General features: G+C 50.4%; 1 protein-coding gene across 2 annotated transcripts in view; it reads right to left on the bottom strand.

Annotated features, from left to right (window-relative positions):
- Positions 1-23,689, bottom strand: part of SUSD4 (sushi domain containing 4) — a 108,661-nt gene that overhangs the window by 8,139 nt on the left and 76,833 nt on the right. For both annotated transcript variants that reach the window (XM_004691333.2, XM_012731320.1), the window contains exon 5: positions 21,066-21,254. In XM_004691333.2, the coding sequence (XP_004691390.1) occupies positions 21,066-21,254 (189 nt within the window). The remainder of the gene's footprint in view (positions 1-21,065; positions 21,255-23,689) is intronic.

Below are 23,689 nucleotides of genomic sequence, written 5' to 3'. Positions count from 1 at the left end.
CCATGTCCACGGGGCGCTGCCCACCCCACACAGGCCATGTCCACGGGGCGCTGCCCACCCCACACTGGCCACCTGAAGGCCACAGAAAGCACACTGGTTGTACCCATGGCAGCAGCGTGTGCCCACTAAGGCCAGATAACCAGATGGGCTCCTGTTCAGGGGGGTCTACCTGATGGCGCTGGCCCAAGGTGTGGGGGTGAGGGTCTCTTTCTAGACACTATGTCTAGTCCTGAAAGCAGTGTCACCACAAGATCTTGTTGGTTCTTTGAGCAATGAGGAAACAGAAACTCAGAGAGCTCAGGTTTTCCAGAGCGGGTAGGAGCTCAGGCTTCTCCAGGCAGGCTGCTGTCTGACTCAGCTCCCCAGCCGGTGACCCTAAACTAGTCACTTCTCATCTCCGAGCTTCCATGTCCTCATTTGTAAAGCAAGAGCGTCTGAGGGTTATTCCGAGAAAGGCTGGCAAGGGCTCCAGTCAGAGCTGACAGAATGTAAGTGGGCAGTGAGGGCAGCGGGTCACAGTAGCTAGGAGAAGATGGTAATGAGGTAATTGCTTGTCGGTGTGATAGAAAAGCTAATGAGGTGGGGGGGGTCCCCTGAGATTACCAGCAGATGGAAGCCACCACCACCCCTGTGTGGTCAGGATGAAAGGCTCCTGGTGACTGGCTCATCAGAAGAGTGGGGTGTAGTCTGTGGAGCTGGATCCTGACATACGGGGCTGTCAGGTGCCCTGCTAGGTCCCACAGGTGGTCACCAGCAGGCAGGGCTATAGCTGCGACTCTGACGGGGAGGACTTGTCCTGTCCAGCAGGCCCCTTGCCGCGGTTGCCAGCATCGAGGAGGCCATCAGCTATCACATTTCCAGTCCCCAGCTGGGGAGCTTGTCAGATCACTACCTCCGGGGTGTCCTGCGAACATCCCCTGGTTGTCCTGCCTGTGAACCAGGCCACAGGAAGGGAAGGACAGCTGGCTGGAAACAGAAAAAGTCACCGGCAGCATTCAGCTGGCCCTGGGTCGCCCCAGGGACATGGCAGTGACGGCTCTTTCCTCCTCAGGAGCCCCTAGCAGCACAGGGCCAGGAATGGAAGTGGGCCCCAGCACACGCCAGCCAGGCAGGGTCCCAGGGCGGGCAGGGGTGTGTGGAGAGATGCCAAGTTGGCTGTGAGACCAGCCTGACCTTCTCGACCACCTTGTTGCCAGCTCATGGCCTCCAGCCAGCATGCCTGCCGGCATCCTTCCTGTGTCGGGGCTCACAGGGCAACAGGCGCTCCAAGCAGATCCTGAGGGTTAGAAAATTGCCAGAAGGTTTTTAAGACCCAGAAAACCTCCCAAGAGGCCCCCATAAGTGCACACGCAAGTTTATCAGCCGCATCCCCTCCGGCGGCTGGAAGCAGAGAGGACGCCTTCCTCACTGCGTCAGCAGCCCCGAGGCAAGTGGTCCCAGCATGTGCCAAAGAAGGACGAGGTGGCCAGGGTCAATCACACAGTAAGGGGATCACTTGGGACGGGAGGGGGAGGCATGGGAGGAGCCCTAAGGCACAGCTGCAGGCAGGCCCCAAGCTTAGGCTCAAATCCTCCCTGTGTTGACGGGCTGCGGGGTGTCAGCAGCTGTTTTACTTCTTTGGGGCTTTAGCTCCCCCATCTGTAGACTGAGAGAAACAATGCCTAACTCGCAGTGAGGACCAGGGCGGCACATTCGGAGCTCAGCGGGCACTAAACATCCGCATGAACCACCAGCAGGCCCTCCCGGGCCGGGTGCTGCCGGGGGCCCCTTGTGCAATCGGGTTTCCTGGATTGCTGGATGGCACCAGGCCAGCCCCACGCTTTCCTGGACAGAACCTGGATGCATCTTATCACTGTTTTCTCAGAGGCCAGATAAAACCACCCATTGTGGAGGCTTTAATTCAGGACTGTCATAACTGGCTGCTAATGGAGATGCATGTTCCCCTGGGCAGAAACATTTATCTCCACACACTGCAGCGTTTCTGCTGATCACACCTGGCTGACCCTTAGCTTGCTGCCAGGGAGGCTCCATGTGTCCAGGGAGGGGCAGAGGATGAAGGTGTCCTTTCAGTTTTGAAGAAAGTGATGACAAAGAGGTGTTAACCAAAATTTGGGAAGGTAGATCAGAGATAACAAGATAGGAATACCTGTGGCTCAGGGGGCTCCCCCAGCCTCTCCCTGGGGTTCAGCTGAGTTCTGTGACCCCTCTCCTCTCTGAGGGTGCAGACACCACCCCTCCCCCAAGATGCAGACACACCTATACAGACACATGACACCACCACAAACAGGGGCCCTAGGTGCGAGGGTAGCAGCCATATTCCTGGCCATGTGGCTCGCCGGGGGGAAGAACCCCCGTGTTCCTGGAGTCCCAGGCGGTCGGAGAGGAACCGCCTTCTGGGGAACTGCCCCTGGTTCTGCGGCCGCTCGGACCCTGTCGGCTGCCAGTTCTAAGCAAAATCATGCCCATCAAAACTGGTGGGTGGTGTGAACAAAGATTCTACTGCATGTCTATTTTTTTTTAGCATGCTTTTCACAACTTTTGAAATTATTAGCAACTCTAAAGGCAACACCGGTGGTTACAGGCAGACTGCGAGCAGGCTCTGAGGATGCTGGTCCCAGGGACCCCCCTCCGCCCCCACCCGTGCTCTGCCTGGGGCTTCATGGCAGAGGGTCGTGGGTCCTTCTTGGCCAGCAGTGCAATTTCTGCTCATCCCAGTGGCTGTGCAGAACAGTCCTCACCCCACTTAGACTCTCGTGGGCTAGGTTTGCAAGGTGGGGTGAGGAGGCATGAGAACCTCAGTCGGCCCGGAGCCCTGGAGGCCTGCTACGGACAGCTTCCCAGCCTCCTCCTCCCCTGCCCTCCTCCCCACTCTTCTCACTGGGCAGCCCTGCCACTTACTGTGGAGCACCTGGGCCTCCTGTCCATTGGTTATTTGGGCCTATTCACATGTAATCCCAGTGCAACTGGACTGGAAGACATGAATCCCAGACATCTTTATTCTGTAACTGACTAGCTGTGTCACCTTGGCTATCCCCAGCCTGCTTTGTGTCTCTCTTTTCTCATTATACCAAGCTGGTTTAAACAAGAAAGCAGATTGATTCAAAATAAACCATGTTGCAGAATTCCCAAAATCACAGTAACAAGTCTTCCAGCACTACCAGTCCTCCTGGCCACCCAGGCCTGATGTTAGAATTTCTGGATACTTTGTACACTGTCATACATCCAGGACCATTTGAAAGTAGGGGCTAGGGGTTGTGTCTTTGAAGTTGGTACAACTGGTCCTACAGCATCCAGCTCTGTTCTCCTTAAACATGTTATTTGAGCGAATGAAACATCAGTCTTCACAGTGAGCCAAATGCCCCCATGCCTATCACTCTGCCCCAGGCAATGAGCTGCAACTTTCATACTGTATTCCTGATCCTATTACTTTTTTTTTTAAAGATTTATTTATTTATACATACAAGAGCTGGGGTTTAGGCCAGAGGTGCAGGGGTGAGGGTGTGTGTGGGGGGCAGTGAGAGGATTCAGAGTGGGGAGCAGAAGAGGCGGAGCTCCTGAAATACACTGCTGAGGGGAGCATAAGCGAGACAGGAGAGGTCTGCTGCGCTATGTGGGCCAGCTCCCTGGCCAAGGATCGAACTTGTGCTATAGCTATCTTAAACTCTTATGCCACCAGAGAGGCCCCTGGTCCCATTATTAATGCGCAATCATGATGCACAGAGGCCGGGAAGGACCAGGCCAGGGAGTGTCGGGAAGGACACCCCAGGTGGGGGCACTGTGCAAAGGCAGGTTGGGGGGTGGAGAGGCCACGTGTGGCAGCGGAGGGGCGGGGCTGCAGTGACGAGACAGATGGGGCGGCGCGACCAAAGTGGGACTGTCTCATAGAGGAAGGGTTGCTGAAGAGCAGGCGAAGACGACTGCTAAAGGACATCTCCCGTTGCCGTGCTGGAAGCACAGCTGGGATAGACATGACGAGGCTGCAGGAGGCTGATTCCCAGCTGGGAGGATGGCGGCGGCACAGTCTGGAAGCATGTGACGGAAACCACTTTATAATTTTCCAAACCGGCTTCCACAGCAGAACTTGTCAAGAGAGGGAAATGTAGGCATGGGGTGAAGGGGGGCATTAAGAAGGGGTCCTGTTTCTGACATTAGCCCCTGGCAGGGAGGCACCAGTCATCATGAAGGGCTTGCTTGTGGGGAAGGCACAAAGAAGTGGGTTTCACGCAGTTTCTGTCAGAGAGAGCGGCCAGTGAGTTGGCGAAGGAGAGCGGCCAGGCAGCGGGAGAGGGCATCTGGGTAAGTCAGTAGTGCAGAGGTTAATTTTTAAAGCCCTGAGACTAGAGGAACTCATCTGAGAAGAGAGCGCGGGGAGAGAATAGCGAAGGGTCCCAGGCCAAATGCTGAGTCGGGGTTAGAGACACTGGCAGGTCACCAAAGCCAAGAGTTATCTGTTTGCAGAGAGGAGTCTGGTTCCCAGCGAGCTGAGAAAGATGGGAACAGAAGTGTGACCTCTGGCCACACGGCCGTCACTGGGGACTTCAGGAAAGCACTTCAATAGAGTGTAGGGGCAGGTCAGTAGATGACCCATGTGAAAAATCCACTGAAGGCATGAAGTACATGAAGTACAAGGGGCAGCTGGCGGGGGGGTGGAGTTGGGGGGATGTTTCTTCTCACCCGCATAGGCGCTCTGTGCAGATGGGTTACACTTGGACGCGTTCCAACATGGAGGATGAGACTGGCAGAGCAGGGTGGGAGAGGGACAGACGGAGGAGATGGAGTCACATGTGGACAGACTGGCCTTTGCCAGAGGCAGGAGGTGGGCGGAGACAACAGCTGGACAGCGGTTTGAGTAGACCTGAGGCGGGAGGCAGGGCTGGGGGTGTACAAAGATAGATAAGTTGTGTTCTGAAGGCCCCTACTTTGTGAATGAGGTATGAGGGAAGGCCACGCTTGGGGCGAATTTAGAGTTGAGAATTGCATATATCACTTCTCATAGTCCTTCACCCAATTATATATTTCACCATGTGCAAAAGAGGAAAACGAGGTTTAAAAATAGCCCATGTGCCTCATAAATATTCACACAAATTATCTTGGGGGCACAGAAGAATGTAGAACACGATACCCGATAGACTGATTTTTTTTCAGTCCTTCTGAGCCATGAGCCTATGTGCTTTGGTCCGATGTCTCCACTGTTATTCCTCCAAAGGTTCAGCAGCCTCTGGTTATTCTTCAGGTAGGAAAGAGGGGCCTGTTTGGTCTGAGCATCCAGACCTACCCCACAGGGCTGGGGGCTGTCCACAGCCCTGTTCTCTTCCTGGACATGGCACTCTTCACACTCCTCAGTGCTCCCTGTCCCTCTGAGTCCTGGTCAATGGGATGTGAACAGACGTGACATAAATACTGTTTCCAGGCCTGCTAGAACCACCCCATCTCCAGCCATACCCCAGACCTACTGACCCCGAAACTTCCCTTTTGTTACCGAGAAGAGTATCCACGAGAAGGGGTTCCATGTTCCCTGCCCCACTAACGAAGGGTGGAGCTGAGCAGAGAGGGGAAGTTAGAGAGGACTTGGAGGAGACACAGGGGCCAGAGACGTGCTGTAGCTGTCTGCTTGCTTCTTGGCTTCCGACTTGAACCAGGGCCTCGGACAGGGAGGAGACACGTGGATGAGACACGCGGGAAGCTGCAATGGCAGCCTCTCGTGATTCGCACGTTCATTGTGTTTCTTTAGTCTCAGGTTTGCCTGGCCTCTTCTGCCCCTTTCCTATGGTTTCTGGCCACAAGGTGCCTTAGACTAGTGGCAAGTTTTTAGGCCTCAGAGGCCCCCCCTCCCCCTTTTGGGCCAACCCTGTTTGGCTGGGCATTTACCCACCAGGGGCTGGGCAACTTTGGGTGCTTTAATGGAAAACTACTAACCTTACTCCTCTCTCTCTGCACACTAATCCCATTAAAGTTCTTTTGCAGTAAGAGTATACTTTGTCTTTAGGTGGTAGATGGCAGAACCCCTTTAAAGTATGCAAGTTGGGGGGTCCTGGATACCCCTCAGGCTGGACACTAATAATTTTAGTCTGATTCCCAGGTGATCTGTACCCGTAGTCCACTCTGGAAAGCAGGGCTCCAGGCCACAAGAAAACTGTCGGTAAGTCCAGCGGTGATGAGGAGAGAAAGCTTGTTCTCGATGCTGGAATCTGGACTCTGCTGGCCAGGAAAAGCACTAGAAGTGGTGGGAGCCAGCGGTACTATGGGTCAAGCCAGTGTGCAGGCCTCATCTCCACACAACCCAGCGTGTGGTCTGAGAAAGTCCACCACCAAGAACCAGGAGCAGAGGCAAAGTTCTCCACAAACCAGGAGTCACCCAGACCTCCGCCTTCAGGAGTGGGCTGCCTGCTAACCAGAAGCTGCCTTTGCTCCTGCTGTCCCCAGTCTGATCTGAGTTAGGGTAACAATTCCAGGAAGCTGGAGGGAACACTCCACGCCAAAGTCAGAACAGTTTCCAAGGTGACATTAGAAACTGCTTTTAGCTCAGGGAAAAATCAATAAACATTATACAGCACATTACATTTTCCACTTTTGTTTTGCTGTAACAACACGGAAGGCCAATAAATGTGTCCACCAAAGGAAGCAAATGATGACGAGGCTGGGCTTTCGGCGGGAGGGAGCGTGGTGTTTACTTGTTCAGAGATGTGCTGACAGATCAAATGGAAGATCAATGTTACCCGGCAGCCCCGAGGGAGGGGCTCTGATCTGCTTTCCATCTTGGAGTCACCATATCAGGGTGTCCCTGAAGAAATACAGAATGCATCTGATGGCAGCTGTGAAACTCCAGTGCAATATATATATATATATTTTTTTATATATATATGGCTTCACTTAAGAAAACTGAAGCGCGCCTGGTTCCAGCAACGGGGGGGCGTCTCGGAGGAGCCTGCAGGTAAGGGAGCAGATGTAAAACCATGATTTACTCTGACGGCCTCTTGCAGGAAGGAGAGGCTGGTGCTGAAATCAAAAGCTGACAGGTGTTTCTGGGTCCCGATGAGGCCACTCTTTGCAGACTGGAGCGCCAACAGCTAAACTGACTACCGCCTCAGTCACCACGAGGTGAAAATAAATCGCAAGACAACTGTAGTGTCAAAGTGTCCTGGGGTCTGAAGCTTTTCCAAAAGTGGATTCCTCTGTCGTTGGAATTCCTGATGGTCATCAGGACATTTTAACTTTGTTAAAGGGAGAGAAGTTAGGGGAACAAGGTTAAAAGGGAGTGTGTCCCCTAGTTCACACAGAAGGCCCACAGGAAAGGGAGCATTTTAAGTAGGTCTTTTTGGCCACTTGTGGCAGTCAACCAAGCCTTCTACCTACAGACTGTGCTGGAGTTAAATGTGGCCAGTGTGCCTGCAATCTTTTCATTCTCCCGCCATAAACTGGGTGCAGGTGCTACACGGATAAACATCAATTAATGCATCAAATTTTCTGACCTTCAAATTTTGCTCCGATGATTTTTTTCTTAAATGGATGGTGTCTTCTCATTCTGCCTGCTAGTAAATTCCAGCAGATGGGGAGCAACAGACTAGCAGTTATAACAGTGGGAAGCATTTGACCACGATGTCTTCTGGTTGTGCATGCCCACGGTGCTCTATTATGCACGGAAAATAAACAGCCCTGATTTCCACTAGCAAAAGTGCTTGTAAGATGTGCACAGTATCTCTTAGTGTTCAGGGAGGAGGGAGGAAGTAGACTCTTCTGTGAAAAGTGACTGTTTTCCTGACAGCTGAACAAATTTCAGAACCACTGACTTAGCATAGTCATGGACAGTGATGAGAGTGGAAGAGAAAAATCAGCTGGGAGAGCAGTAAAGGAGAGGGTGAGAATGTGAGAAGACTGAAAAGACAGAACAAATCAGTGGATTAATGAAAGACCCGGCAGGCAGCTTTACACAGTGCCAAGTGCACTCCCCTGGATTCAAATCCTGGCTCCTACACTCAGTAGCTGTATAACCATGGGCATTTTACTTAACCTCTATCTGAGCCAGCTTTAGTTTCCATCATGTAAAACAGGAAAGAAACCTACATTGCTGGGCTTTGGTAAGAATGAGGAATAATACCTGTAAGTCAGCAAGCAGATTGCTGGGCACCAAAATCCATGCCCAGTACACCGAGAATTGCTGTTATTATTAGCTCCACTTTGAGCCGATGCGACAAAATGCAAGCAACAATTTTGACAACATTTAACAAACACAGAGTGTGGGAGCAGCACACTCACACCTTTCACTTAACCCTAAAGACAGCTTTGTAGAGCAGGTGTTGTTAGTGCCGCATTTATTCAGGTGAGGGGACCGAGGCTCAGAAAGGCAAGTTACTGCCAAGACTGCCTAGCAATAAATAGCCGAGCTGCACTTGACCTTCAGTGAGGTTTACTCTGAAGCTGTATCTCAGAGTCTTGCTTGGGGTTTTAAGCGTGCAGAAGGGGAAGGGGGTGCAGACCACCAAGGCAGGATGTGAGAGCTCTGCTAAGATGCGAAGTGGGGTTAGAGTCTGGGAAAGCCTTGGAGCCTGTACAGACAGAAGGAAGAGGAGCTGGAGGAAGGGTGTGGGAGACAGGAGCAGTGCTTTGAGGTGGCTCACCGGGCCTAACAGGGGGCTGTGCACTGGACCAGGGCAGGGCTGTGGGCAGAGTCCTAGAATGCTGGGCAATTATGCTTTGGGAAACTTCCAGCCCTTTATACATGCAAGCAAGAGGCAGAAGGAAAGGGGGCATTTGCTTCTGCTTAAATCTAGCTGGGAGAGCATGTGGTGTGGGTTGATTTTGCCCTCTACCCCAAACATAAGCTGAAGTCTAATCCTGAGTACTTGTAAATGTGACCTATTCAGAATCAGATATACTGAAGGTCTTACACCCTAAAGTATGTTTTGTGTTGATGTGGCAGATGGCGGAACCCATGTAGAGCAGGCAGTTTTGAGGGTCTTGGGGTACCTCTCAGTCTGCTCTGTCACACTTACGGGAAAAGACACCCAGATGGCAGACATCCCCATGACAACACACACACACAGGAGCGCGCCAGGTGAACAGAGGCGGACACTGGCGTTGCTACAAGCCGAGGAACACCGAAGTCACCCCCACAAGCCCGGAAGGGGCAAGAACGGATTCCAGCGAGAGTCTCAGAAAGAATATGGCCCTGGCCCTCCCTGGTGGCGCAGCGGGTTAAAGCACAGCACAAAGAAGCTTAAGCCACTTCCCCACTTCCGCATGAGTTCGATCCCCGCCTGCCCCGGAGGTGACCACATGGCGCAGCAGACCTCTCCTGACCCGCCCGCTGCTCCCCTCAGCAGTGTACTTCGTCCATCTGCCTGTTCTGCTCCTCACTCTGTTCCTGGTGAATCCTCTCACCCTCTGCATCTCTGGCCTGTACCCCAGTTCTGTATGAATAAATAAATAAATCTTTAAGAAAAAAAGAATATGGCCCTGCTCACACCTTAATTTCAGGTTTCCAGACTTTAGAACTGTGAGAAAATAATAAAATAAAATAAAAACCTGTTGTTTTAAGTTTCCCAGTATGTAGCACTTTGTTACAGCAGCTCTGGGAACCTAATAGACTCTGGGCCCATCCTGGGCTTGGGAGGTGGAGGCTGGGCTCCCGGGGAGGGGGAAGCAGGCAGCTAGAGCAGGAGGATTTCCTAGCAAATATCAGAACTTGTGGGAAGCTACTTCACTTCCTCACAGTGAAGTAAAAAGACAGTTGTGTACATTAATGTTGCTAACTTAGGAGACAGGTGGTGGTGGGAAGGGTGGATTAAAGGTAGCAAAGGAAGACTGGACTTCAGGCGTGGCCCCAGGAACTTCTTGGGGAGGCTTAGTCATTCTTCCCTGTGGGTACTGCCAGCAGCATTAGTTTGGCAGCCTTGTGCTGGGGGGTGGGGGAGGGAGTGGGGGGGGCGGGATAGAGAGTTACCATAGCGAACTCAGAGGGCCACCATATACTTGCCAATGTCACACAGTATGTCGGCCATGGCAGCTTCCTATCAATTTACTCTTCTTCCCAATTAAAAAGATTTTTTTCTCTGAATAAAATGCAGACAGCAGGAAAACATATACAGATGTAAACAGAGCTGCTCACTTATGCTTGCTTGAGCTACGGACAAATTTTAAATCTGAATTCCAATATACTTTTTTGAACGTCAGCTATTTTTCCCACCTTCTTAATGTCTATATCTGTCCCATGAACAAAAGACATTAGAAAATGCATCAGGTTTTCATTCATCAAAGGACTAGCTGACCAGAATGTGAGCTAAGTCCTAGGTTTTTCTGCAGGGCCCACAATTACTAAGAGAAAGGTGTGTTGTCAGGTGAAGTCTGTCTCCTTCAAGCACTTTAACTTTAGAGAAATTGGGGTGCGACTTAGAGTCAAGCACTATCTTTCTGCAAAAATAAAATCAAACATGACAACAACAAAAATCTTTTATATAAAAGAGAAATACCAAAAAAATTAGCATAATCGGATTTCTGATAATAGTGGGTGTCACAAAACACCATGATAGACATGGAAAGGCCTAACCATTTTCCCTGCCTATGACCCCAAATGTATTACTACTTTGGGGGGAAAAAGCACAGGGAATTTTGGCAATTATTTACGAAGAAAATTGTGGTTTGGTGTGGGAGCTGAGAGAAATGACCCCCCAAGCGGCTCTCCCCAGACTTCCTTGTGACTCAGCCTGAAAAAAAAAAAAAAAAAAACCACAGCATGCCTGGAGGGATTTATTACCTTCTGTGTTGCATCTGATTGCAAGAGATTTTATGACCATGAAATACAAGTCACCTAACTTCCCAGAAAGAAAAGAAGAAAATAAATTCTGCTAGGAGCAGGGCTGGAGAAGATATTCTAGACTTTAAGGCCAAACACTGAGATTTTCCGATTAGGGCTGGTCATCTATTTCCTGAGTATAATGAAGTCAAGCTCTTGGTTCAAACCACTGGCCACAACTTTGCTACTGCTTAGCTCCACTCTCCTCTGGATTGTCTGACATTTAAACATCACAAAATAAAGGCCTCAAATTGCAGGTCTATGCGTTTTCTCAAAAATAAGAGACCACAAGGCAAAGTGAGGAGACTGTGAAACTCAAACAAAGACAGGGGTTCCCTACCCTGGCCCCTCACCAAATTCACTGTGGCTTGCAGCAAAGGGGTAAAAGACGTCTGGCCTTCCTGCATGGAAGGGGTATGCTCCAGGCCAACTGAGGCTGAGCACCCCGAGAGAAGTCTGTGGGGAGGGCCCTTGTAGAACGTGGCTCTTGCTGCAGAAAATCTGCAGCTGTCCAGTGAATGATGTCCAGAGGGCTTTGCCAGGCCACGGATGAGGGGATTCCAGTGTCGAGATTATTCACTGACTCAGCTCCATTCCTTGCACCCAAAAGACATTTTCATAAAGACAAGAGTGATGGGGCCTGGGTTGAGATGTGGCCCCAGGCTCCAGGCCAGGTGCCTACCCAGGTGAGAGCCTGGAAGAAGGGGTGTACAGAAGCTGGGTTGGGACCTGGTGGGATCCCACTTCTGAATGTACGTGTGTGGTGCAGAGAGGACATCATTCAAGTTCCTCTCTTGGCGTTCTCTTTATATCTTGATTTTGTGGGAGAATCACCCTCAAATTCTGCCACTTTCATAATAGCCTTCTGGTGGAAGAAGAATCAGCTTTCCTCTTTCTTTTACTTCAGGTAAAGTCTGAAGTCAGCATTTGCATAAGGTGAGGAATAAAATCAGTATTTCTGGAGGGTTGATGGCGGTGTGTTTGCAAGTCAGTGTGGTTGTGGAGGGTTGGTGGGGGTGTGGAAGGCAGGTCAGTGTGTGATTGTGAGGTGGAGGCTGATGATCTGCAGACCAGGGAGAGATGATGGAGAGGTCAGGCTTATCTACCAGGTCAGAAGTCACAAAACACAAGGAAAAAGAGCCTGTAGCATCAAATCAGGAGAGCCTGGGAACTTATTTCTACTTGAAAAATAAGAACAAGATCTCTTGGTTTTCTAGGACAGAAAGATCAGTGTTTCTGAATTCAATATAGAAAAAAAAAAAAGGAATAATGAAGCTTCTTGATGCCACAGCACAATCTACTCTTGAGTACAAGAGAGATGTGTGACGGAGAAGAGGAAGAGGCTACAGTGGCAATTACTTATTGGAGAGAAAGAAGGAGAGAGAGGGAGAATTAAGCATAATGATCCCCAAGAAATGCCGTAGGACATGCACGCAGCGATTTTCTTATAATCACCTGCTGTAATGTATGAACAGTCCATGGAAATGTTATTAGAATAATTTACTATTGCTTTGTGAACAATAAATTAACAAGATAGCTTGCTATTTTGTATCTCCCTCTCACAAGAAAACCCTGCTAGGCTCACAGGCACGGTAGTAGTAATACTAATAGTGGCTGATACGAGAATTTTCACTGCAGGGAAACAGAACGGCAGGGCACATTTTCAGCCCACGAAGCAGTCTCCCTGCCTGGCTTCCCTAGCAAGTCACCGATACCCGGGAGAGCGGGTGTCTGTGGTTTCCCCTTTCCCGGGGCCGGGCAACACACATTTGTCTTCAAAAGGAACCTAAGGCTTGTTTTTGAGAACAAGGCCTTAGCCGTAAGGCTTGGTGGATGTAAACTAAATAGGGTTCTAAATTAGCCATCTACTCACAGAAGTGGGAATCTGAGGAGGCGGAGACCTTTTGTGTGATCCAGGCCAATCTTTTCATTTCTCTGATCTGAAGATGATCTGATCTGATCTGAAGATGCATGATGTTCATAGGTTACACTGGCGAGCTCTTTCTTCAAAGAAACCCCAAGTGGGAACACAGCATGTAAATATGTAAAACAGAGGTTGGGGGTGATGCTGAACAAAACTAGCTGGGGCACTCTTGGCCTCCCAGATGAGCCCACCAGGCCAAGTATTACCTCACCTTTTATAAACCTTTCACATTAGGTGAAGGAGGGAAGAGAGCGCAGACTGGAGCAAGCAGACACGAAAGATGCCCCCGACCCCACCTTCCTGTGAAGGCCAGGTCACTGCTCTGGTGGTCAGAACTGAGAGAAAAAAGACATTTGTTGCTCTTTTCCTCTTTTTTTGCTTTTTTGCTGATTCAATTCCATGTTGGATTCAGCTGCTGGCAGGGTAATGGGCGAGTCTGCAGGGGGCTCCAGAGCCCAGGAGAAGCTGCCAGCTGACCCACCCCCAACGGTGGGAGCCGGGTGGGTGGGCGCGGCCAGCTGGTCACTGTTAGTGTCACTCTATGCGGATGAGCGTGACTTGAATTCCTAATGGCCATGACCCCCTGCACTTAGCACATCTCCGGTGGGCACCAAAGTCCCACCTGGGGAGGAGAGAGGAAGGGACAGAGATAGGAAAATTCCCACACTGGCCACCATCATAGGTGGTCAAATCATATAGTGTCTCCTGCTCCCTCCTCCAAAGCCTCTCCTGTGATGCTGCAGGGGACATTAGCTAGAAACAATCCGTCAATGACGGCTAAGCAGAGGATTCAGAAGGCAGGGTTTGGTCCCAGACAGGGAAACTGCACAGGGCAGGGAGGAACAGGGCGGGAGGGAGTGTCCAGTCAGGGCTGGTTTTGCTCTTGAATGGGCAGCTCACCCTGAGGCCAAGTTACCTGCCTACTTCCTACCTGGAAGGGAGAATAATAATACCTGCAGTTGTTGTGAGCTAAATAAAGTGAAGTGCCTGGTGCCAGGAGACCCTCAGTAGACATCAATTTCCGCTTCCTGCCCCTCTGCTCCTGCTGATGGAAGGCTCAAGGGTCAACGACATGGAACTTAGAAATTCCGTCAGAAACTGTCAAGGGGACAATGTCCCTTTGCTTCCACCTCCCAGAGTCCATCGAGGACAGAGCAGCCAAGGACAGTGCTTGGAAGCGTAGTGTGGGCACAGGCCACAGGTTCGAGAGCCCTGGGCCACTTGTAAAAGGTCACCCTGGGGGAAGCTCTCTGAGGCTCAGTTTCCTCACCACGGTCACTTCTTTTTTTAACTATTATATATATATATATTTTATTTATTCTTCATTTTGTACAGTTATCATCCCCGCGGACTTCCCACCACCACTTCACCCATGTGCCATCACCACAGTCCCACGTGCTCTTCCCACCCCTGTTTTGCCCACGCTCACTTATCATGACAGCTGTTAGTGTGAGATCATGTATTAGAGGCAATTCCCCAGGGCCCAGCACACAGCAGGCATCCCAAACTGTTGGGTGACAAAGGATGTCTTAGTTACAATGAATATAACCGATCAACATATTATCACGTGCCAGGGTGAGAAATACAGGGAGGAACAAGGCACTTCTGTCTCGGAGTTGCTCAGGAAGAGGCTCTGACTTTGCAAGTTGCTCCTCTCGGGAAGAACGCAGGCAAGTCTGTACTTGAAGATGCCAGGGCCGGGTGGGCGTGGAGCCCTGACTGACACTCCCTCGAGGCGTGGAAAAAAACCCGTTCACCTCTGGCGCTGCCAATTCATCGCTGCCCGGGAGCTAGTGGGAGCGTGGGGTGCTTGATGTGACATCTGAGGCTCCGAGGCTCTGAGTTCTATGGTCAGTGATCCAAAACCAGTGCCACTAAATCCCTCTGTGACTTGGCTTTATCATATCCACTTAAAATTCAATGTAGAGGCCCTCCCTGGTGGCGCAGCGGGTTAAAACACAGCACTGAGAATCTGAAGCCACTTCCGCATGAGTTCGATTCCCGCCTGCCCTGGAGGTGACCACATGGCGTGGCAGACCTCTCCTGACCCGCCCGCTGCTCCCCTCAGCAGTGTACTTCGTCCATCTGCCTGTTCTGCTCCCCACTCTGTCTCTGGTGAAGCCTCTCACCGCCCCTGAGCCTCTGGCCTGTACCCCAGTTCTGTATGCACAAATAAATAAATCTTTAAAAAAAAAAATTCAATGTAGAAGACTTTCCGGTTAATTAAGGGATCCAACTTGACACTTCTTATTGAGGATCCACAGGCAGGAAGGTGTAAGAGACTACCCCCCCCCGTCTGCCCATCCCCCCTCCCCCACACCCTGGCACAGGTGGGAGAGGTGGCAGCTCGACCCACAGGCTGCCCTGTGACTAGGGTGAGGGCAGGTGGCACAGTGACACTTGGCCTTGCTAGGGACAAGAACTACAGGAACTTCTTCGGAACTTTGAATTTTCCTTTTGGAAAATGGGAATGACCTGGAGTGTTTCTGGGGAGTCAGCTCCCAGAGACTGTCTGTGTTCTCACAGGGCCTAGGTGTCTGATCTCAAGAGTCTACATTTCTCTGCTGGGTCTTTCTTGTTCCCTGCACAGGAGTCACTTCGAAGTCCTGATGCATTTTTCTGCATGAATACAGGGCTCTTGGAGGGAAAAATCAGATGGGGCCCCTCTGATACCTGAAGGGGTTTAAACTGGGGGAACAAACCACAGTTGCAAGGCAGCTTGGGGGCCGGGAATCCTCCACGCCCAAACTGGCTTTGGGTTTTGATCCCAAATTGGAGCCTTTCAAGTTACTTCATATTTAGCCAAACAGAGTTTTTCGTTTCCTTATTTTTCCTCCTTTTCTTAAAAAAGCACACAGACCCAAAAGACCCAGTTACCTGGTTCCTGGGGAACCCACCACTGCATTCCTCATCGTTAATCTCAAACTGTCTGGTGAAGCCTCCGTCTCTATCCAGGTGGGCTCAGACATGATTGGGAAGCAGGAAAATCACTTTGGGCATTCTGAGTCTGGGGAGTTGGAAGAATTGAAACACAAAGTTTCAGGTGTCTAGCGTCTAATGAGGTCTGGTTTGCTCTTTCCTGGGAGAAATGTCAGCCCAAAGGCTGAAAAGCCTGCTGAAAAGGTCGGCATGGGGAAGCCACTGCTCAGGTCGCAATGACCAGTGGGGCCCTCATACTGCGCTTCCTGGGGCGATTTATTGGGAAAAACAAACAAACAGCACAACAAAGGCCCCTGGTCCCCTCGGGGGCCCACTGCCCCCTTGGGAAGACTGTCTCAGCTGCCCCCTGAGTGAAGCCTGGGCACCACTTGGCAGACCTGACCTTACAGCCCTCCCCTGCTCTTCAGAACCCCTGGGGGTGGCCTCAGGTGAGGGAATAATCTACCTGATAACTGACAAGTGGAATGTTCCAAACCGGCTCTGGCTGGGTGATTTCAGGATCAACACTCAAGACCTCGTGTGACTTGCTGGCTTCTGTAGTCTCTGTACCTTGCAAAATACTCAGCACATGGACACACAATTGTTTCCTAGCGACATCATCTCACAGGCCTTTATTTAAAGTGGCTATCCCATTAATTTTTTTTTTGTCAAAACCTCATCTCTGAATGTCGGGTCCCTTCTAGTTTTGATCCTTTCTCTTTCCCCTGGAGGTCTATTGACTGACCGGTGCTCTAACAGCTGGGGAAACAGAGGAATCTTTAAGTGGGCGGGTGACAACCAAGGCCTGCAGGGTCTAACTTTGGGTTGACCTTCTGCCCTCCTGGTCCAGGCGATCCCTGCCGCTGTTAGACTGCTCCCAGGAATTCCCATCACCAGATGCTTCCAGACCACCTGAGACGCTGAAGGTGAAGGTAGTGCCAGCTGGACGCTGAAGGCTTTAGGATGGTTCTGCTCCATGTCAAGAAAAAGTCCTTTTCTATAGCTGCCCTCAGCCAGCATCCCCAGCACCCAGAGTTAGAGATTCAGGGGGCTCAGGACCTCCTCCTACACTGTCCTGCATGTGTGTGTCACCCGCCCCATAACTCAGTTGCATGTTTCATTCATTTACTTATTTTTATGCCCCTCAATACCTTTGCACGTTCCCGCCTTCAAACCACCGGGCCAGCACTCCGCAGGCTGCCCAGCCTGGTAAGTGCCACAGGCTTCAAAAGGCAGAGACCATCTGTGTGACGAGCTCTTTGGCCCCCTTTTTTTCTCTTTCCCCCAAAGTCAAGTGGAGCCAGAAATAGGCTTCTGTTTGGCCTCCAGGGTAAAGAAACAAAAAGACCCGTATATCTTTGGATAGAAATTTTCATTTTACAATGGTGATGTCGCCTACTAGAATTTTCCTCCCACCCTTTCCAAACACATAAGCACTCGTGAGCCCTTGGTGAAGGTGCTGTGTGCATACATGCCTGCCATCTGGAACGAGGCTTGTCGCCAGACAACGGGATTTGCCATCTTGTTCTCCCCATCATCCTGTACACTCTTCCAAGTAAGATATTAAGCTCTTTTCTTTATTTGCAATTCCCCAGAGCCCAATTTGGTATTACTCTGTCCTTAGCATGTGTTCAGAGAAAACTACTGACAGTGTAAACTGAGTTTCTAGCACTTTTAAATGAGGAACTGCCCATAGCCATTGTCAAATGAGTTTTTAAAGAAAAGATTTCTTGAACTCAGTGTGTGTGTGTGTGTGTGAGAGAGAGACAGACAGAGATAAGAAATTCAGAAATGCAAAAGGCCTCAGTAAGTAAAATATGAAGATGCTCAGGAACAAGGAACAAGGCCAGCGTATAGGAAACTCGGATTCCTGGTAGGTCCAGACCTAGAGCTGATAAATACACAAGTTCATATATATGCACACAGAGCTAGCTATATACTCATCCATTTAGAAATGACTCAGTCGTCATTCTACATGAAGACCTTGAGATCTCAGATGCTTTTCACAACATAGCTTTGGGAAGACCACATGCATGAGGACTGTCCACTCTCAGCAAGGTGGGCATCACAGCACAGCCCTGCAAGCAGCAAAAGACCTATGCTTTTGGTTGCCGATGCCAAAGCTTTTGTTTCCAAATTATAGTCCTTAATGAAACTAGGCCTCAATTATGAGACTGTTGACATGTGAGTGTGACAGCTGTCATTCGACACTGGTGCCAGGGAAGCCTCTGCTTGTAAAATGTCCTCCAGCCCACTAGGGAGAAGAGGCACGATGTGGCAGAAAGAGCCAGGGACCCCACAATGGAGAATCTGGACAGCCGCCCACCTTTCAAGGGCCTCGCTCCTGGCCTGTGAGAGGAGACACTGCCTGGGCCTGGCTTCCACTGCAGCGAGATGCCACTGTGGAGGCTACTGGGCACTTAGGAGACAGCAGTGTGGGCAGTGGGTGGCAGGGTCTCCCTCGGGCTCCCTAGTGCAGCTGGGAACCACAGCACAACTCCCAGAACCAGAGCCTCTAGGGACAGAACATCCTAATATACAGGAAAGTCCCAAGAGCATGGGATGCCTTAGCACATGGCTTGTCCTGTGCCATCAAGAAAAAAATCAAGGGCCTCCCTGGTGGCATAGGGACTATGTCTCAGCACTATCACCATCACTGTTGCAGCCTCAGTTGGAATCCACCCCCCAGAGGTGACCCACAGGGCACAGCAGACCTCTCCTGTCTCCCTGCTGCTCCCCTCAGCAGTGTATTTCAGTCAATCTGCCTGTTCTGCTCCCCACTCTGTCTCTGGTGAATCTTCCCACCCCAGATCTTCTACACCACCAACAACAATAAAAAATTAATTAATTAATTAATTAAATAAAATAAAACAAAATTAACTGTTTAAAAATTAAAGAAAAAAAAATCAAGTGTGTGCCTGCAGCGAGAGCAAAGCAGAGTGGGGAGTATGAGCAGGATTTTCCATCTACACTCACCACCCTTTGACAGTACCACACGCGTAAGCCTCTGATGCTTAAAGAGATGATACGCAATTCAAGAAAGAGTTAAGAAATACCAGCACCCAGGTATACCTGGATACCTTTTCTGCCTCCTATTTGAGCCCACTCGTTAATTTAACCTAGTTTCTATTAAGTCTTTGGACAAAAAATGTCCTTTTGACATTTTTTGACAAAAAATGTCCTATTAAAAAAAAAAAGTCCTTTCGTCCGCCTGTACTTTTTGGTTATCACGTCTTTGGTTCTTGTAGCCAGTGTTGCATGTAACTATATCAGACTAATTTCATCAGGTAGGTAAAAGGGACAGGAATTGAAAAGAAGGATGGTACGCTTAAATTTTTTTTTTTTTTTACATGGAGGGCAGACAGGTTCCCAGTGACCTTTCTCCACAGCAGCACCCTCCCTGGACACGGCCAGGCGCCAGGAGCACAAGGGGCTTGTATTCCCCAGTATGTTTCCCGTCAGAAGCCAGCCACACACAGCGCCCCGCTCTTAGCTGTCGCCTCTGGAAGTTAGATTTTCTCTTCTGCCTATTCTCTAGGCGTATTACAAGCTGCTTTCAAAGTCCCAAAATGAAGCTCGTCTGAACACAACTGCTTGAAACACACTGAAACCAACTACGAAGATTTTAAAACAGGCATTTCCAACTGAGACCGCAAGGACGACATGCTAGACATTCCTCCAGCTCTGCTCAGCTGCGCAGGGAAAGCCCTCTGGGGGGCAGAGGGACCCCCTTTGAGGAGAGGCTCACGCTCACCTGGGCAGGCCGGGGTGCCCCAACAGCAGAGAAGCTGCCCCTGAGGAAACAAAGGGGATGAACTCATCCCTCTATGCTGTGTTCACCGGAGTTGGCAAATAAAAATACAGGACACATGAATTTCAGATCAAAAAAAAAAAAGGAAGGGGGGAGAATTGCTTTGTTTATCATAAATCCTATGCAGTATTTCAGACATGCTCACATTAAATATTTACATGTTGCTTATCTGAAATTCAGATTTAACTGAGCATCCTAAGTTTGTATCTGACTTCCCCAGTCTCTGATCCCCTAAAGATCTTGGGATGGATGGGTGGGAAGTGGGGGTGGGTGAAGGATCCATTTACTAGCCTGAGAGAATAGCAAACCCAGTGGCCCAGTCTGGGGGCTGGATGTTCTCCTTCGTCCACACACCAGGCTCTTCCCTCCTTCCCTCTCCCCTCACTGCTCCCCAAGGCGGCCCCATGCCACTGCAAGTCCCGTGTGTGTCTCCTTTAAGAGACAACTCTGATGCCCCAGCCCAGCACCCTACACACAAACCTCCTAGCCTGACCTCTCGGAGAGAGGCTGCCTGTAGGGGCTTGTTTGCTCCCACATTCTGTTGTCTCTTGTTTTATTTCCCAAGAAAGGCTGCAAATAGGTTTTGGAGGGGCTCTTGATTGGAGGCTTCTTTTCATTTTTCCACTTCCTATACACGCCCACTCGTGTCCACTGTACTCAAGTGCCAAGAAGCAAGTCGGTGTTGGTTTGTTGCCTGTGATCACAATTTCAAGGCCCGAGGCAAGCCAGGGCTAGGCCAGCATGTCCAGCTTGCCTAATAGGGACCTTTATGGCCTCGATCCCCTACTAACAGTGCCCCGATTCCAGCAAGGGACACCCCGTCTCCCTCGGTACTTCATCCTACTGATTAGTGATCTCCAGGGATATAAAACAATCACACAAAGTTAACAAAAAGAGGGAAGAAAGAGCTCTTGGTTTGGAGCTTCTTAGTGTGTGCTTGAAGCAAAATATTTACAGCCAAGCCGTAAAATGCGTGGAAATAGGAAGAAACATGGACACAATAAAGCGAGGGGTGAGATCAGTGGTGCCGTAATCCAATCTGTTTTCATTTGGTGCAGAGAAAATTAATTTTTGAAGACATTTCATTTAACTCTGCGATATTTTGCAGCTTCACCTTTGGTGCTTGAAGCTTTTCTCTGTTATGTACCCTCTCCCTTTGAAACCGAGCAAGCTTTATGTCTGCTTGTACATGTGGCTTCATGGTGGATGACACGGACATAGGCCAGCAAAGCCCACACCTTTGGGAGCCAAAGTTATTGCTGACCGCAATTCACCGTTATTTCCTATGGACACACCCTCTTGAATCATCTAAAATTCAACTTCTGGGCCCTCCCTAGTGGCACAGCGGGTTAAAGCACAGCAGTAAGAAGCTTAAGCCACTTCTGCATGAGTTCAATCCCTGCCTGCCCCGGAGGTGACCACATGGCGCAGCAGACCTCTCCAGACCCGCCCGCTGCTCCCCTCAGTAGTGTACTTCATCCATCTGCCTGTTCTGCTCCCCACTGTCTCTGGTGAATCCTCTCACCGCCCATGCACCTCTGGCTTGTACCCCAGTTCTGTAATGCATAAATAAATAAATCTTTAAAAAAAAATTCAATGTCCAAATGAGTAAGATGTGTTACCTTCCAGAGCAAGGCACCGGGGTGGGCTAGACGACCAGATGAGGTCGTGCAAGCACTCAAGATACTCGGACCCCTCGAGCTTAAATCCAGGAAAGCAGTGGTACGAGATCACAGTTCCCACGGGGAAGGAGGTCTGGAACTCAGAGATGTTCACGTAGCCATTAGTAGAGGTGAGTGGTCTTAGGCAGCCTGTGACACAGGAGAGGAAAAAGGCAGGTGTCATGGTGTCATATTTTATACTGAAAAAGGCAAACAGAGCAATAAAACTCTTTAGGAAACCCCCTATCTCCCTGCCCTGTAAGCCGCAGAGCCTTGGTGGTCTTGAAAGTTGAGACTTCTTTACCTCCTTCCCATTTTATTTGCAAGCGAGTATTTGCTTTTATTTCCTGGGGCAAATGGCCCCAGGAAGCCAGTAGGATGGGTCCCAGGAAGTGAGAAAGGGTGTCCTGGAGGGCAGGGGCTTTCCCATAGGGTGGTTTCAGCCCTGACTGTGCCTGAGAATGTTCATGGGACACCAGTCCCTGGGGCCCGCACCCAGATTTATGTGGAGCCCGGGACTTGCTGCCTTTTTACATTTTGTATTTTGAAGGTCTCCAGTAATCCCAATGTTCCATCCGGGAGCGGGCCAGAGCACAGGAGGCACCTCGATGCTTCCACGGTGCTGGTGGGAGGCCTGAGAAGGTTATGATGTGCCATGGTCTGGCTCAATCACGCTGATGGTGGAAGAGACTCCTGTGAGCTGTCAGAGCAGGAGACTGGGATCCCGAATCCCTACTCCTGTAAGACAGCAGCTGCCTTTTTGTCTTGAAGTCTGTACAGCCCAGTAGCAAATTCTCGGGGCACAGAATTCTATTTAGTGTGATCAAGGAGGTTCTTGTTGTCTTCAGCATTTCACTGGTGGGAATAATGACCCTGCCGAGAAGCCGCTTTTCCCAGGGAGAACTAATTGTGTGTGAAGTAAATAATGTATAATGGAGACCCTGACTTTCCCTTCCAATCACCACGTGCAAAGGCCATCATGTGCACTGCAGCAGCGGCCTGGACTCCTCCCACACTGACTTTGCTAGAGAACGTGAGCAGCAGAGAGCTTTGCGTTCAGCAAGTTGCCTGAGTCAGCAGCCCAGGATATGGTGTCTGGGTGTCGGGGTGAGACCAGGGTGAGGAATGAGAGGCCCCTAGATTTGGTGTCCTGGCGCCACTGAGTTTGCAGGTCCAGCCAGCCACCGCCAGGAAAGACCATCTTTTTAGACAGTCGCCGTGGCCACAAATGAGTCTTTCCTCCCTGAGCTAAAAACTGACAATGTTGATGGCAAAGGTGAAAGGGGAGGAAAGGGGTTGGGGGAGGCTGGAAGAAATAAACAGAATCTGTAATCGAGGGGAAAAGACAAGGAAGTTAATACTAACAAGGGAAAGCATTAGAACCCCTAAGTGTAGCTCAGATGAGCTGACATAAATATCTGTGCCTGCTCCTCCCCTAAAGGAGTGTGGTTCTAAGCTATTCACATAGATTGGCCTCCCTCAGATAAGAACTAATGCTGGGGCCCTCCCTGGTGATGCAACGGGTTAAAGCGCAGCATTGCAAAGCTGGCCACAGCCGCTTCACCAGGAGTCTGATCCCCGGCCAGAAAGCTGACCCACACGGCGCGGCAGACCTCCCCTCTCTCACCCGCTGCTCCCCTCAGCAGTGTGCTTCATCCATCTGCCTGTTCTGTTTCCTGTTCTGTCTTTGATGAATCCTCTCACTGCCTGTGCCCCTCTGGCCTGTACCCCAGGGCTGTATGAATGGATGGATCTTTAGGAAAAAACGCTGACCCACAGTGGGGTAGCGGCACCAGGACACCTGCTCTCCAAAACACCAGGCCCTTGTGGAAACACGGCCTGGTAAGACGCCCTCCACCCCAAGACCCTGCCCCCAAAGAAAAAAACGGGGCTGTGACTCCTGCCGTTAACGGGAGAAGGAAAGAAACCCTCACTCTGGATCCAGGGCAGCCTGTCCTAAATATAACAGTAGACAACTGGCTTCAACGCAACAGCTCAATGTGATTTCTATTTGCACTTGTAGATAATAGAGTAAAGGCTCCTCTGACTTTAGCCCCTGGATCTATAGGTGCAAATAAAAGTTACAGGATGAAATGTCACTCAAAGGGCCAATTATGTTCCCCCTGGGGGCTCCAGAGGTTTCAGGCATCTACAGCAGCCGCGACGCATCACGGCCCACCTGTGCCCCAGCAGACTCGGGAGGAAGCTGGGGAGGCTGCAGCTCCGGGACCAGGCTCCTTGCCACCCCCACAGTCAGGCTCGGGGGTGGAGTGGAGGGCTGAGGACTGGCCAGAGGCACCCCCACCATGGGGACAGAGGGCACCCAGGAGGAACGCAGGCGAGGACAGGCTGCTAGCAGAAGCAGCCTCTCGAGAGCGCTAGATCTCTTGTTGCTGCAGAACTCTACCAGCTATCTTTGACTGAGATTTGAGGAAGGGGTATGAAAGGAGAGAAAGAGGGAGCAATGGGAAAGCCTGCCTCTGAACTCCTGACAATGACATCCCAAGATACAGACCCACATAGGGTATTTTTAAAAATCATTGGGGGAAAAAAAAAGAACTCTTAAAGAAACATAGTGTGGGCCC

This window comes from Condylura cristata, unplaced genomic scaffold (genome assembly GCF_000260355.1).
Source record: "Condylura cristata isolate star-nosed mole 26May11 unplaced genomic scaffold, ConCri1.0 scaffold00030, whole genome shotgun sequence".
Taxonomy (NCBI): Eukaryota; Metazoa; Chordata; class Mammalia; order Eulipotyphla; family Talpidae; genus Condylura; species Condylura cristata.
The sequence above is the reverse complement of the archived record's forward strand: the minus strand, read 5'-3'. Positions and strand labels throughout refer to the sequence as shown.